This window comes from Myxocyprinus asiaticus, chromosome 1, assembly GCF_019703515.2.
Source record: "Myxocyprinus asiaticus isolate MX2 ecotype Aquarium Trade chromosome 1, UBuf_Myxa_2, whole genome shotgun sequence".
Lineage (NCBI taxonomy): Eukaryota > Metazoa > Chordata > Actinopteri > Cypriniformes > Catostomidae > Myxocyprinus > Myxocyprinus asiaticus.
In genome coordinates this window covers 7,180,695-7,196,686 of record NC_059344.1, presented here as the reverse complement: position 1 = coordinate 7,196,686, position 15,992 = coordinate 7,180,695, and the positions used below count along the sequence as shown (strand labels likewise).

At 39.6% G+C, this 15,992-nt stretch overlaps 1 protein-coding gene across 3 annotated transcripts in view; it reads left to right on the top strand.

Moving 5' to 3' along the window:
- The window catches only part of LOC127448894 (vang-like protein 2), a 52,589-nt gene extending 37,229 nt beyond the window's left edge, over positions 1 to 15,360 (top strand). For all 3 annotated transcript variants that reach the window (XM_051711836.1, XM_051711828.1, XM_051711845.1), the window contains 5 exons: positions 3,530 to 4,137; positions 5,992 to 6,128; positions 6,246 to 6,381; positions 9,546 to 9,789; positions 13,736 to 15,360. In XM_051711836.1, the coding sequence (XP_051567796.1) occupies positions 3,530 to 4,137; positions 5,992 to 6,128; positions 6,246 to 6,381; positions 9,546 to 9,789; positions 13,736 to 13,996 (1,386 nt within the window). In that variant the 3' untranslated portion in view covers positions 13,997 to 15,360. The remainder of the gene's footprint in view (positions 1 to 3,529; positions 4,138 to 5,991; positions 6,129 to 6,245; positions 6,382 to 9,545; positions 9,790 to 13,735) is intronic.
- The last annotated feature ends 632 nt before the right edge of the window (positions 15,361 to 15,992 follow it).

Sequence of the window (15,992 nt, the reverse complement as noted above, 5' to 3'; positions counted from 1 at the left end):
TTGCAGTTCCACAGTCCAACAGAGATGGAGAGGGGTTTGTGAAGAGGCAGTGCTAAGTGACCTAAGGTGCTATGGAGTGCATAGTCTACAGCGTGTGCGTGTAGATTTTCACCTACAAGAGACAACAGGAATGTACTGAAAACAAATATTACGAATAGAATAAAGAAGAACTATAAGGAAAAGAGAGAAGGGGGCAAAACTTAGCGTAGTGGCTGGCTCCTTGTTGGTGTTGCTCTGTGGACTTGCGCAGGTAGACTCGCAGGTTTTTACCCGAGATAGGGACTCGTGCAGGTAGACACGCAGGTCTTTACCTGAGATAGGGACTCGTGCAGGTAGACTCGCAGGTCTTTACCCAAGATAGGTCTTCACACGAAGAGGGCTGCACACAAGGCTGCCGCTACAGTTCTCTCACTACTTGAGTACTAAATGCTGTACAGCTGAGTCCAGCCCACAAATTAGCAACTCAAAGTCAAAAAGTGTCAAAAGCCTGAAGCAGGATTGCCCTAAAAACTTACTAATAGACAAAGATTTACCTTAATTGTCAGTGAAATGCAGCACAATCTCCTAACAGCTACTAGTCCAATGTCACAGCAAGCAAACAAACAATCTACAGTTGTTGTTCCCCTCTGACAGACCAAATGCTTGTTCTGCCAGGTAAACAGCAATGAGCCTCTTATATACCTCAACAAATCGTAGCGCCCAGTCGTAGCTGGGCGCCACCAATAGATGCTGAGCGGTGGCAGCGGTGTGTGTACCTTCATTGAAAACCGTTGTTTTGAATTTTAGAACGCGCCATGTCGTCCGCCGGATGCGTCCGCTGTGTGACACCCCACCCCACCTTTAGTATTGTTCCTATTGACATCTGTTTTAACAGTCATTACGTATGTGCAGTATGCAGTGAGTTTAAACAATTAAACAATTATATAAGTGTATATTCAGTATACGTGGCAGTGGAATCAGTATTGTTCCAAATTATAACATGTTTTAACCATTAATATTATTTTTTGTCAGCAAAAACAGAGCTTTTTGAAAATGCTTTCCCAAGTGGATACATTTGAAAACGGCATCTTCTCATTGTAATGTGGACTGGGCAAACGGATATATCTGAAAACGATGACATTGTCATGTGATGCAGTCATGGGATCCATTCAACCAAAGCAATCAAGATGGCGGCCAGTTATAGTGGCGCTGTTGTGCCTGATATCCACTTTGATAGCGTTGTTATAGATGAATGTTACTTTGTACAACCTTCACATTGCATTCCTTCAAAGGCGACGGGAAGTTTACTCGGAATTGCGGTCCAGCATCAGAACTGGAGGACAGTTGCATTTCAGACTGTACATGGAACAGAGATTTTTTTGCATGCGCAGTAAGGGGATTTATGCATTTCAGTGTGGACAAGCAGCTTTTGGTAAATGCTTAAAAATGGCAGTGTGGAGTCTGTGGACAGAGAGCATTTCGAAAACACCGTTTTCCAAAGTATCCGGATTCATGTAGACATAGCCTATGTATACATGATAATACTGCCTATCAACTTGTCCTGCAGGTGAACTGAAATGGTTTGTGAAAGTGTCTCGAATGTTTTCTTTTTTGTTGAGTAAATCAACAAACTTGTCATGTCTGCAGTTTGAAGAAAAATCTGTTTTCTTTTCTCGATCTGCTTGCTAAAGAATTAGTTTAATTGTTATCATTGTTTTGCAAACTTGTTTTGCATGTGGTTCTTCTCAACTGTTATAGTCGGAGGGCAGACCAGCTGAAAGGTGCTTTATGCCAAATCAAGTACCGGGGTAAAATTGCTTGTCAATTAGCGCCACCTGTTGTAAAGGCGTGAATGTGCTAACGGCAATCAATCGTGTCATTTTCAATGTGAAAGGGCCATTCCTCTGCAATTCGCTTCTCATAACCTCGTTGCCTCCAGTGGGAAAAGTCCTTAAGCCTAATACACATAAACAGCCTCCTCATAAGGTTTATTCTTATTTAGTTTCATGTTAATTTAAGTTCACAATAACATAATGAAATAGGCCTATGATTTCCTTTTAAGGCTTTGAAAACTTTGAAAATCTTACACAGGGGTAGGATGACTTGAATAATAATTAAAATATTAAAATATTTAGGCATCAATTATTTAATATTTCTCTTTTTTTTTTTTTTTGGTCAAATTTAGTCTTCAGTTATATTCACACCATTGGGTTTAACCCATTCAACTTATATATTGTAATAATATATGTTATTGTTATTTTATTGAAAAGTATGATGCAATAGTTATAGTATTTGTTCCCAAATTCACTTTCATACAATATGTTAAGGTGGTGACATAAATATAGTACGATAGAAATATAGTGAGCATATCTTGTCATCTGTGGCACTGCATGTCACTAACATATTGTATGATCCTGTAAGGACCGGAGCGTTTTGTGGTCACCTTGCACATTAATCCATGTTTACTTTCACGTACTTTTTGCTCGAACCACCGCAAATGATGCGTGCGCACATCGAGAGAGTGACCAGGATTAGAGGTCTGCAATCCAACTGGGGACCAACGGGACTCAAGAACCCAACGGGTTTCGGGCCGGGTTCGGGTCAGTTTTTCAAGTAGGACTTCAGGTTTGGGTTTGTAATTAAATCAAATTTAAACAAGCCTACCGAACCTGTTTCGTGCACACGCTCTCACTCACAGACGTGTGCGAACGGGCGAGTTAGGGCCGTTCACACCTAATGTGTTTTTGCACGCATCTGTTCTGTTTTTCCCTCGTTTTCCTATGTAAACACATGCTGGACGAATGTCTTTGACTGTTGCACCGCGTCTCGCTGTTTCTTCAACGATTCGCATAGGACCGACACTTTTTAAACACAGTTAAAAACACTCAAGTTAAAAAGAACTTGCGCTGTGTTTCATTCTTTGTGCTGCGTCTAGATTGTTTTTAGCGCAGGTGTCACAAAAATTCAACATTCTGAACAAGTTCAGGCTGCATAGAATTGTTTCATATTGTTCTGCACCAAGCAAAGTTTCAGCACATAAACGGTATGCTTTTTTCCCCCTTCTGCTCTAGTGTACTGAGGGGCTGCCGTGCCTTGTTAAAACTGTGTTTACTGTTTCAATACTGTTACAAATGTTGCATATATGCTTACATAAAATATAGCCTATTGCAACAGTACTTGCTAGGAGAAGAAATTAAAAATATCGATTTCGGGTCGGGTTCAATCTTATAATCTGACTGTATTGTTTGGGCCGGGTAGGGTCGGGCCACACGGTCTCTGGTACGGGTTGGGTTCGGGTTTTATTTTAAGGCCCGTGCAGACCTCTAAACAGTATATGGGGTTTAAGTTACATGAGTGTGAGGAAATTATAGAATTAACAGTTTTGGGTCAAATATTCACCCAATATTATCAATATAATATTATCAAATTATGATTTGAAAATTATTTTTACCATTGAGATACGTCAGGATGTTCCGGACACCATTTTAGTTAGCAGGTAAAAGGCCTCTCTTCTCTCACTCTTACTCGCTCTCTCTTCATTGTCCTTCAGGATGATAACTGGGGCGAGACCACCACCGTCGTCACCGGTACTTCTGAGCACAGCATCTCAAATGAGGACCTCACCCGGGCTTCTAAAGAACTCGAGGATTCCTCGCCCTTGGAGTGCCGTCGTTTTGCTGGGCCCATCCTGAGTGGCATTTTGGGTCTCTTTGCCCTTCTGACGCCCATCGCCTTCCTCCTGCTGCCTCAGCTGTTGTGGCGCGATTCGCTAGAGCCCTGCGGGACCCCGTGTGAGGGCCTTTATGTCTCCCTCGCCTTCAAACTCCTCGTCCTCCTGATCTCCTCCTGGGCTCTGTTCCTCCGCCCCTCTCGTGCCACGCTCCCGCGCTTCTTTGTGTTCCGCTGCCTCCTGATGGCGCTGGTGTTTCTTTTTGTGGCGTCCTATTGGCTTTTCTACGGTGTGAGGGTGCTGGAGCCAAGAGAGCGGGATTACAGGGGCATTGTGGGATATGCGGTGTCGCTGGTGGACGCGCTGTTGTTTATTCAGTATTTGGCACTAGTGCTCCTGGAAGTGAGGCACCTCAGGCCGGCCTTTTGCCTCAAAGTGGTGCGCACCACGGATGGCACAAGCCGCTTCTACAATGTGGGCCACCTTAGGTAAGTTTGCATATATATTGGTGTCAGAGTTTGTAGGGATGTGTGTTTTGGTTTTTGACTCCTGAGTACTCTACTAGTGCTGCAACAAGAAGCGATAAAATCAATAATAAAAAGAATATAATTGATCTGCAATGAATTTCACTAACGATTAGTCGGAGATACAGGTGTATTGATTTACTCGTTTTCTCGATGCATCAATTACCAATCTTGCCCATTCGTGCACATCGATCAAACGTGATTGTATACACACACATTATTTGTATTTAGGCCCCCAGTGAGCAAGCCAAAGGCAACTGTGGCAAGGAATACTAAACACCATAAGATGTAGATAATGGGGAAAAATAAGGGGGGGGGGGTTTGTTCCCTTCTGGCTTAAAAGCATGAATGAAATGCCAATATTAGTTATCTATGTGTAATACAAGTCATGGTTTAAATTAAGAAACTGAGTAGATGTTGGTGGCCATTGTTTAAACTAAAGAATGTTGGATGAACTATAAGGTTAATGGCAGTCTTGTAAGCCCATCCCGATTTGACTGTGGAAGTGCATGTAAATGCATTGTCCTTTGTTTTTTGGCTAATTAAGCCTTTAGTTGGCAGTAAATTTATTGTCTATGTATTCCATTTTAAGAGAGAGTGTAGTCCATCCTATGACCAAGGTTTAGGCAGTGGCCAGTGGAATATCCCATATTTTACTGTTGGAGTTGGCAGCAGTTTATCCTCTGAAGTCCATCGTAGTAGACTGAAGTGATGTCTGGCTTGCATAGCTTTCAGTTAGTAGTCATCATTTAGTGGAGGCTCTGGTAACACACATCCCGAGGTTGAGACATTGAATCAAATTGTATAATATTTGTGTAAAATTTTCCATGTAAAATTAGCGTGGCGGTTGATTGACAGGTAGAACTTTCACCCTAGAACTTCTTGGTTTCAACACACTCGCTTGTGGAGCCAAAAATCTATTACATATCCACTGTCATGTGAATACCATTATAATGGATGCTAAACCCCTGAATGCCCTTGTACTTTTTGAAACGAAAACAAGTATGAAGGATAAAAATGGACCATGATGGAAATTTTACAACTCGGTCCGTCCGAGTGACGGATACAAATGTTTTTTCTAGTGCAACCGATTTATGATGTAAAATTATTTTAAGGGATCAGTGTAGCAACAAGTAGCCCTATTTAATTGAACAATGATGAGATGGATCAAATAAATCTTTAAATGTAACAGTAATTCACTGATTCTTGATATAAGGGACAAAACATGTTTTAAATCTTTGTGTTTTTTAATACTTAATTACTTTGAAATAAATATATTTGTAGGCAAAGGTGTCAGCTAACAAACCAAGTAAGTTTTTTTTTTTTCTGAAAATTGTTCACTTCATAACTAACATCTTACTGTAAGTTGTTAACTCTTGTCAGACATACACAAATTTTAATTAGATCCATCCAACAAGAGTGAAAAGTCTTTTATCTACTAATGGTGTTCATTAACTTAAATTATTTAAACGATGCAAACAGTTAATGCTAAACTTTGCCATGCAATTTAAAATTCATCGCAAATTCAGTTTGTTTGACAATTACCAGTACTGGTTTTTGCATCATAGTTAAGTTGTTTGTAACTGTTTCTTGTTCTGTTTTACTTTTATTTTTGGTATGCAATTGTGTATCTCTTTATTGATTTTATTTATTTATTGCAACATTCTGATGGATTTGAAGCTTACCTGACATCCTTCTCTTTGTATCAAAATTAGTTGATAATGGAGACTATAGCCTAACTAAAGCTGTAAATAAGGCAATGGTGTCAAAAACGATTGTAATATTGTTGACTTCAGAACTTGTGTGTTTTGTTCTCAGTATCCAGCGGGCAGCAGTGTGGGTCCTCGATCACTACTACACTGATTTCCCCGTTTTCAACCCTGCTTTACTCAACCTACCCAAGTCTATCCTCTCTAAAAAGATGTCTGGATTCAAGGTTTACTCACTAGGAGAAGGTACATGATAAAAAAAAATTATAAAAATGTGTAAAAAATATTAAAAGTACTAAATGGTAGATTTCTTTGCAAATTTTTCATTGGTTTTTAATAATTTTGTTTATTGTTCCTCCCCAGAGAACAGCACCAATAACTCGACTGGTCAGTCTCGTGCAATGATCGCTGCCACTGCACGCAGAAGAGACAGCTCTTATAATGAGTACTACTATGAAGAGGCAGAGATGGACCGCAGAATTCGAAAGCGCAAGGCCAGGTCAGAGTCCTGAAAAACAAAGTATTTCCTGATAAAGGAGTATGAATGAACAGTTTTGATTTAACAGATTATTCTTTGATTATTTATTAGATTAATCAGATTTAAAAAAGCTATTTTATTTTCTGTTTTAATTCAAATGATATGTTTTTTAAAACAAATCATTTAAAAAAAAAAAAAAAAAATTAAGGGCTTAACAATTCACTCATCTCAATTAGGTTCGATTCACGATTCGATAATCTCACGATACTTTAAACAAAGCCTGAATCGGGGCCTGGGTAGCTCAGCGAGTATTGACGCTGACTACCACCCCTGGAGTTGTGAGTTTGAATCCAGGGTGTGCTGAGTGACTCCAGCCAGGTCTCCTAAGCAACCAAATTGGCCCGGTTGCTAGGGAGGGTAGAGTCACATGGGGTAACCTCCTCGTGGTCACGATTAGTGGTTCTCGCTCTCAATGGGGCGCGTGGTAAGTTGTGCATGGATCGCGAAGAGTAGCATGAGCCTCCACATGCGGAGTCTCCGTGATGCCATGCACAATGAGCCACGTGATAAGAGGCGCGGATTGACAGTCTCAGAAGCGGAGGCGAGTGAGACTTGTCCTCCACCATCCGGATTGAGGTGAGTAACCGCGCCACCACGAGAACCTAGTGGGAAGTAGTGGGAATTGGGCATTCCAAATTGGGAGAAAAGGGGTTTAAAAAAACAAAAACAAAACCTGAATCAAGAAAGTTTGAAAGTGTTTTTTTATTATATTTTTTTAATTTTTTTTAATTACTTTTAAGTTGGGCTGTCAATCGATTAATATTTTTAATCAAATTAATTACATGATATGGTGATTTAATTAATCAAATTAATCCTAATTAATCGCATAAATATTTGCTGAGAAAGCCCCTCAAATAACAATAATTCAATATATAATGATCAAATAATTATAAATAGTAAATAATTATATATGATGATGTTATCTGTTCAGTCGAATCCGACTCTCGGCGATTCTGTGGGCCATCTCTCGCCACGCAAGATTCCGGTGTTGGACTTTCCCTTTTAGATGTTCTACGCCTAGGCCAGTGTCCGTTTTGATGGTGTCAAGCCAGCGCGTTTTTTGGCGGCCTCGGCTTCTTGTTCCACTGACCATTCCAAGCATCATTGCTTTCTCATTGAAACTGATTGCATAATGTGGCCAAAGTAAGTGAGCCGGAGTCTGGTGATCTTTCCCTCAAGCAACACTTCTGGCTTGATGCGCTCCAGAACCTCTTTGTTGGTGACCCTTGCTGTCCATGGTATTCGTAACAGTCTTCTCCAGCACCATAGCTCGAAAGAATTAATCCTCCTTCGGTCAGCTTTTTTTCAGGGTCCAGCTTTCACACCCATACGTTGATATGGGGAACACAATAACATGGACCAGTTTGCATTTGGTTGTGCGGCTGATGTCTTTGCTCCTCCAGATTTGGTGCATGCTCAGCATCGCACTACGGCCTAACGCAATTCGTCGTTTGATTTCAGGGCCGCAATCTCCAGTTCGGTCGATCATGGATCCCAGGAAGCAGAAATCCTTGACGCATTCGATCTCTTCACTATTGATGGTTATTTTGACTGCTCCATTTCCAGCTGTTGTCATGATTTTCGTCTTTTTGATGTTGAGGTGGAGGCCCATCTTTTCGCTTTCCTTTTCGATTCTTAGTTTGAGGTGTTTCAGACCATCTTCCGTTTCCGCCAGTAATGTTGTATCATCGGCATAGTGGAGATTGTTGATATTTCTGCTGCCAATCTTCACACCGATTTCTGATTCCTCCAGATCTAATTTCCTCATGATCATTTCTGCGTAAATATTGAAAAGCAAAGGGGACAGAATACAACCTTGTCGCATGCCTTTCCCAATCTTGAACCTCTCGGTGTCTCCGTGTTGTGTTCGGACATTTGCTTCTTGGTCTGTATAAAGGGATCTTATCAGCTGGATCAAGTGTGCTGGCACTCCCAGTTCTTGCAGGGCCTTCCATAGCTTATCGTATTCGATGCAGTCGAATGCCTTGCTGTAGTCGATGAAGCACATGTAGATGTTTTTCTGATATTCGTGACATTTCTCCATAATCCACCGCAGATTTGCGATATGGTCACGGGTACCACGATCTCGCTGGAACCCAGCTTGCAAGTCAAGTAGTTCTGCTTCGATGATTGGACGCAGACGCTGCTGAATGATCTTCAGAAGGACTTTGCTCGCATGAGGAATCGGGGTAATTGTATGGTAGTTGCAACAGTCCCTTGCATCGCCTTTCTTAGGCAGTGGGATGAATACTGATCACTTCCAATCCTTTGGCCACCTACTGGTTTCCCAGATCTTCTGGCAGATCGCTGTGATAGCTGCTGGTGGAAGAGGCCTCAGCATTTCTGCCAGGATGCAGTCAATACCAGGTGCCTTGTTGTTTGGTAACTGCTTTAGCACCCACACAACTTCCTTGTCTAGGATGGCTGGTTCCAATTCTACTGGGTCATCATGGGGTGGCTCAGGGTCACTGGTGCTTGCATACAGCTCTTTTAGGTTGCATGAACCATGTATTTGAGACCCAGAGATGGTTTTCATGACAGAATTGAACCAAACGATCACCAGCGTCGTTCCTTTTACCCAGTCCAAACCGGCCTACGATGTTTGCCTCTTCCTGACTGCTGACCTTCATGTTGAAGTCGCCTATGATATAAACAATATCCTTTTTGGACACCTGTTCCAGTGCTTCCTCGATTTTTGGCATAAAAGCGTTCGATTTCATCTTCTGGAGCATCTGTCATTGGAGCATAGACTTGTATATAATATACTGTATATTATAAAAAATAATAATTCTGCAACTAACAACCATTTTGATAATCGATTAATCTTCTTTGATTAATCGGATAAACTAATGTTATTTCCTGTATTTTATTGAAAATGCGTGTGCAAAATACGAATGTGTGTGCTTGCTGATCTGCTCTGGCCATGGGAGAGAAATGTAAAATTTACAAAAGTTTACTGATAGTATCATATTAATCTACTCTACGCTTTTCACAACACACATTGCCAACTTATCGATAATGAAATTTGTTGTCGATTATTTTCATTGATTATTATCAATTAGTTTTTGCAGCTCTACTGTCGTGAAGAACTTTGTTTTACTCATAGTTGCTTTTTCTCCTTCAAGACTGGTGGTGGCAGTAGAGGAGGCATTCACTCATATCAAAAGGCTTCAAGATGATGAGGTGGCAACATCACCCAAGCACCCTCGTGAGGTGATGGACCCTCGGGAGGCGGCACAAGCCATTTTTGCCCCCATGGCACGAGCAATGCAGAAATACCTGCGTACGACACGACAGCAGCCTTACCACAGTATGGAGAGCATCATCGCTCATCTGCAGTTCTGCATTACTCACAACATGACACCCAAGGTAAATGAATAGTTAACATTCAGAGTATGTTCGGAGTAGGGCTTTATTTCGAAAAGCATTCCACAATTGCTACTATTGTATAATACTATTTATGCAGTATGCATATTCTGCACTGTATGTGAAATTTCTCTTATTTCAGAAATTAAATTTCCAGATGGCCTTGTGAAAAACTGTGTATTGTAGTGTAATGTAATGTAGTGTTCTTGAAAAGGGATGTCCCAATACCAATACTCGTATCAGAAGGAGAGGCACATACAGACTACAGTTTTTTTTTATTTATTTTTTTTTTATTAACAATTTTTATTGATTCCATTCACAAATTAAATAAACATACCAGAAAATACGGAATCAAATGATATAAATTAAACCCCTCCCCCCGAACATTCCCCTCGACACAAACACGCACACCAGTGGTCATAATTATTTAGAACATAAAAAAAAAAAGTATACTTTCAAAAAACAATAAGAATGCACACACATTTAAAACTACAAATCCTTCTCCACTGCCCCTTCTTGAGAACCCTCCAAAAAGGCCAAATATCTACCCCACTTCCTATTAAACAAATCCAATTTTCCCAGCCTTCTATATGTCACCTCCTCGAATGCCGCCATCCCGTCACTCCAGACGACTTCTATCCCCTGAACCGTCTGCTGATCATAACTCCAGCTAGGACCCAACTTTTTATATATCTATCTCCTATATTAATGACCACCCCATCACCTAAAATACAGAGTCTGGGGCAAAATGAAAATTGAGTGTCCAATACGTCACACATAAAACTCTGAAACCTCAACCAAAATTCTTGGATCTTAACACACCACCAAAAAACATGGGTTGTGTCTCCATCTTCTTATTGGCATCACCAGCAGGTTGGTGTGTCTTTAAGACCAAGCCTATACAATTTAGATGGGGTCCAGTAGAATCGATGTAAAATCTTAAATTGCATAAGGCACACCCTAGAATATCTAGATGTAGACTTGACTTTTTTTTAGAATCCTAGCCCACACTCCCTCCTCCAATACAAAGTTTAAATCTTCCTCCCATAATCTCTTGAGAAGTTGAAGCTCTGTCCCCCAGACTCTGAACTAGCAGGGAGTAATACACTGATGCCTCATGACCTTTTCCAAAAGCAGTAATCACCACTCCCAAAGTATCTGCCGCTTTAGGGGGGTGTATGCTACTCCCAAAAATAGTACAGAGCAGGTGGTGCAGCTGTAAACACCTAAAGAACTGAGATCTGGGAATCCTAAAATGTTGAACCATATTTTCAAAGGATCTCAACACTCCACTCTCATATAGGTCACCGAGCATATTTATCTCCCTCACAATCCACTCTGAACAGCAGAAAGGGGACTTATTAATACATAATTTTGGGTTCAGTCATATGCTCGAGGCAACATTTAAATAAATGTCAGAAACACACTGGACACTTTTGTCCATACCGAGTGCAAATACGAGATAACGGGGTGTAACTTAACCTATCCGGTTAGTTTAATAGAAAGGCTTTGCAATGGCGAAACAGGGGCAAGAACTTCCTGTTCAATACAGGAATTGAAATAAGAGAGAGGGACATCTATAGGGAGAGATTATAGCAGGTAATTGAATTTTGGAATCCAGTTCATTTTAATAAAATTAACCTTCCCAATCATAGATAAATGTAATGAAGCCCACCTATCCACATAGCTCAAACCATTTTATTAAAGGATCAAAATTAACTCTAACTAAATCACACAGATTTGCTGGGAATAAAATACCCCAATACTTAATGCCCTGTTTGGGCCACTGGAAGGCGCCCAGCTGAAAAGCCGTTTACCGGGCAGTACGCTGTCAGAGCCAAAGCTTCGGATTTAGACCAATTAACTCTGTAACCTGAGAACTTAGAAAAGGAATTAATAATTCTGTGGAGGTAAGGCAAAGATCTAGTAGTGTCAGAGACAAATAATAAAATATCATCTGCGTAAAGCAAAAAAAAAAAGCTTATGGACCACGCCCCCCACCACCACCCCTGGAAAATCATCCTCCTTTCTTATCGCGGCTGCTAATGGTTCCAGGGCAAGACAGAACAATAATGGGAAAAGAGGGCAACCCTGACGGGTGCCCCTATCCAGAGTAAAATAATCTGAAATTAATCAATTTGTTTGAACCGCCGCTACCGGGTGTCTTTAACTTAATCCACCCAATAAAAGTATTCCCGAACCCGTACATTTCCAAAATCTTAAAAAGATAATCCCATTCTACCATATTAAACGCCTTTTTGGCGTCAAGTGAGATGGCAGCGACCGGAGTCTGATCATTCGCCACTGACAACATGATATTGATGAAACTCCTAATGTTATCAGAAGAGTTACGGCCCCGAATAACCCCACCTGAGCTGTATGTATAAGAGATGCCATAAATTAATCGGTTAGCCAAACTTTTTGACAATATTGTAACGTCTAGCTGGATCAGGGAAATTGGACGGTAACTCATACGCTCGCTTGGATCTTTGTCCTTTTTAAGAATCAGACTGATCCGGGCTTTTGTCATGGTTGTGGAAGCTTTCTTTAATGATTCCGTATAAACTTCTAGCAAAAGTGGAGCCAGTCCTGTAGCAAAAGATCTAAAAAAAAAAAAAAAAAAACTCTGCAGGAAAGCCATCTGGCCCCAGTGACTTGCCTGTAGGCAAGGCCTTAATTAACTCGCCAAGCTCCTCTAAGGTTATCTCAGAATCAAGAGAATTTTTTTGCTCTGTTGTCAGTTTAGGAAGTTCTAATGGTTCCACAAAGTTTCTGTTATCCTCTTCAGTAGATGAAGATGTGGAACTATAGAGATCAAGATAGAATTCTTTAAAAGCATTATTAATATCAATGGCTGAGGTAAATATTTCACCCAGGCTACATATTTATGTAGTTTAATAATCACAATGAAAAGTGAAGTGAGAAGCTACCGTATAAACCACACAGAAGCGGATAGGGCTTCACTTTCAAAGTAAAAGCTTCCACCAAAAAAAAAAAAAAAAAGCTCAATTTAAATGGAAAAAGTCTGAGAGAAATATATCACTACTGTATAATTATGTAATATTCACTGTAGTAATACTACTACTACTACTACTACTATTAAGAATAAATCAATAGTAAATTTAGTATATTTGAAGCTACGCTATGTAACTTTTTGCCCTCTAGCAAGCCACTTGCAACAGGTTACATGCGGAGGAAAATTTTTCATGAGTTATGATTCGGCACTGCTCTTCTGTGCAGATGAATCTCATGATTTGGGCACTCTGAGATATTTACCTGCAGAGCAGGAGTCATGAGTCGATGTGATATTTTCATGTTGATATATTTTGTTTAAAACATTTATAACTGATGTTACTTATTTAGGAAGATAAACAACACTCTTAATTATATTTTAATATGATTATTCAAGTGTTTTAGCCGCTACACAATACACATTTTTGTTTGTATTTTACTACGTATAACAATTTAAGAGATGAAACTTGTGAAATGGCTGATATGAGTTCAGTTCAAGAGTTCAAATTTATAGCAATCTACAGACTAAGGGGACAATGCCTGTGAATGGTAATACTACAATAGTAGGTCTACGCACTGCAAACAATAAGACTGTAATATAAAAATGCAAAATGAGGATTTTATAATGATGAAATATATTTCATTGTACATGAAAATAATATGCAGAAAAATACAATATAACATTTACAATAATACATGTTTAATCATTTATTTGGAAGTGAAGTTATAATAGAGAGTTGGTTACATCTCAGTATAATAATTGGATTGTGATTTTAAACTGCCCCAAATAAGTGTGAGACCCAGTGTGTCCTCGAGAGAAATGTAAGATATGTGCTTATTTTCAATCAGTTAGCTCTGTATATCATGTTCTTGCATATTTAAAATTTAAATACATTTACATAGAATTTAAGCATAAATCTGTCCGTCTTTCCATCAGGCTTTTCTCGAGCGGTACCTCACCCCGGGCCCTACTATGCAGTACCAGCGAGAGAATGGTAGAGGGCGCCAGTGGACTCTGGTGAGCGAGGAGCCCGTGACGTCAGCACTGCATCAGGGACTGGTTTTCTCCCTCCGTCGTCTTGATTTCGCTCTGGTCGTCACAGTGACGCCCCTTCCTTTCCTCAACCTGGGGGAGGAGTTTATCGATCCCAAGAGCCACAAGTTCGTGATGCGGCTTCAGTCGGAAACCTCTGTTTGAAGAAAAAACAAATGTGAGGAGAATGATAGCAAGAGGAAATGCAAAATACTCGAGCAAAGAAGGGACTGAGACCGATCCATAATAAGGGCAGGAAAGAACAATAGAAAGACAGGGGGAGAGAACCACTCTTTTACTTTTAGATTTCACTCACGTCTTTTTAAACAACTTTTTTACTTCACATGAACTGCCTTCCATCTATGAGACCATCTCGTCGAGATGGCTCGAGACTAACTCTTATGCATCTCAGCTGTGAATAACTTTTTACATTTATCAAATACAATGTCACATATCAGCCCTTACTGGTGCTGAGGGGTTACCTTACAATACAAACAATTTACAAACAATTCTAGGCACCATAACATGGCTGCCTTCAACAAATGTACAACCGTATTACTATTGTTTTGAAACCCCTGCATTTCTCACCAGCTGTCCTAAAAAGGGCCACAAACACTACACATAAATCTCTAAAAGTTGTAACTGATTACTAGAGAACAATCAAGTGCTTTACTGTGTTTCTTTCCTGGGCATCCAGGTTATAAGAGCTTATGAGATGCATGTTTGTAACTCTCCTATTGCCCTTAAGTTTTGTATCTGTTGTGAATGTTTTAAGACTTTGTATGTATCTTGTTTGCAGTACTTGTCTTTATTCCAATGATTCAAGGGGCCTTTTTCATCATTTACATTTTGTAGCAAATCGTTTCTGCATACCAGCAATGATGTTGTCCTTAGAATGCAATTTTCTTCAAAAGGTGGCATATGTGTTTAGGATAAAGTGTAAGTCTGTCACATATGACCGATCAAAAGTAACCTTTACAGAAAAGCAAAAACAGTCAAGTATGTTATGAATGTGTGCCAAAATGTTATAACTCTGAAGCCTTTTTCATGTTGTGAATGCATACAGAGCTGATTTGAGTAGTTGGTCGTATTTGAATCAGCCTCAGATTTTTAGGTGATTTAACTAAGTCCTCCCATCATGTCTGCTCCACAGAGTTCACTCTTTCTCCTGTTGATGACATCTTTGAGTTATTGTACTTTATATACCCCTCACATTTGTGTACAAAACCTTTTATACATACATGTATGCAGGAATCTGAAATGTTGTTAGTTGAGTTATGGTTTTCATAACTTGCAGTTTCATTTTTAGGCCTGATGCGTGCACATAGGTGATGCAGTTTTGTAATTTTTTTTTTTTACATTTTTTTTAAATAAAAGTTAAGCTAATCTTTTGAACTTTTTTCCCTTAAAAATATGGCTTGTTGTAAAGAGATTTGTAGATTTTGGTTGTTGTGTGAAAACCTTCTTGGCATTTCATCATTTTAGAACTGAAATTTTGCAGCTTTTTTAAATAAATGATCGACTTACGAGGTTTGGCTAATGTTTTGAGAGATTTACTACAGTGTGGACATTCACCACCATTTAAGCCCACTTTTAACACTGAAAACAAGTTGGTCCATTTGTCACTTCAGTGTCAGTTTAATTTTAAGCACATCAGATCAGGTGTAGAGGGGACCTTCATGTATTGCAGCTGTTTCCAGTCATTTATTTGTAAAGTATGCATACTTTTAGTGAATTTCACAGGAAGCAAGTTTTATAAGCTAGCAAACAGAGCCCATGGTACACTCAGTGGATTTGCCTCATAATGGTGTACTCCCAAAGTATCAAGCATTACATTTAATTAACTGATGTTAACCATAAATTGATTTGTGCCGGTTTTTTGTGTTTGTGTGTGTATTTAAGCATTTTTTTCAGGTGGGGTTTAAATGGTACAGTAGCAAAAACAAAAAACATGGAGCATATTGTGACCGCCTTGTATATAGTAAGAAAGTATGTCTTTTGTATAAAAATCACTGTTTGAATTTCACTGTACTTCTGACAAATTCATCAAAACATTTTCTTTATTTGTTATTGTATTTATTATTTTTTCTTTATTGTATTCTGCATTCTTTCTTGGGATAATCTGCATCTCTATTTAAATGTTCGAAGTCAGTCCGGTATG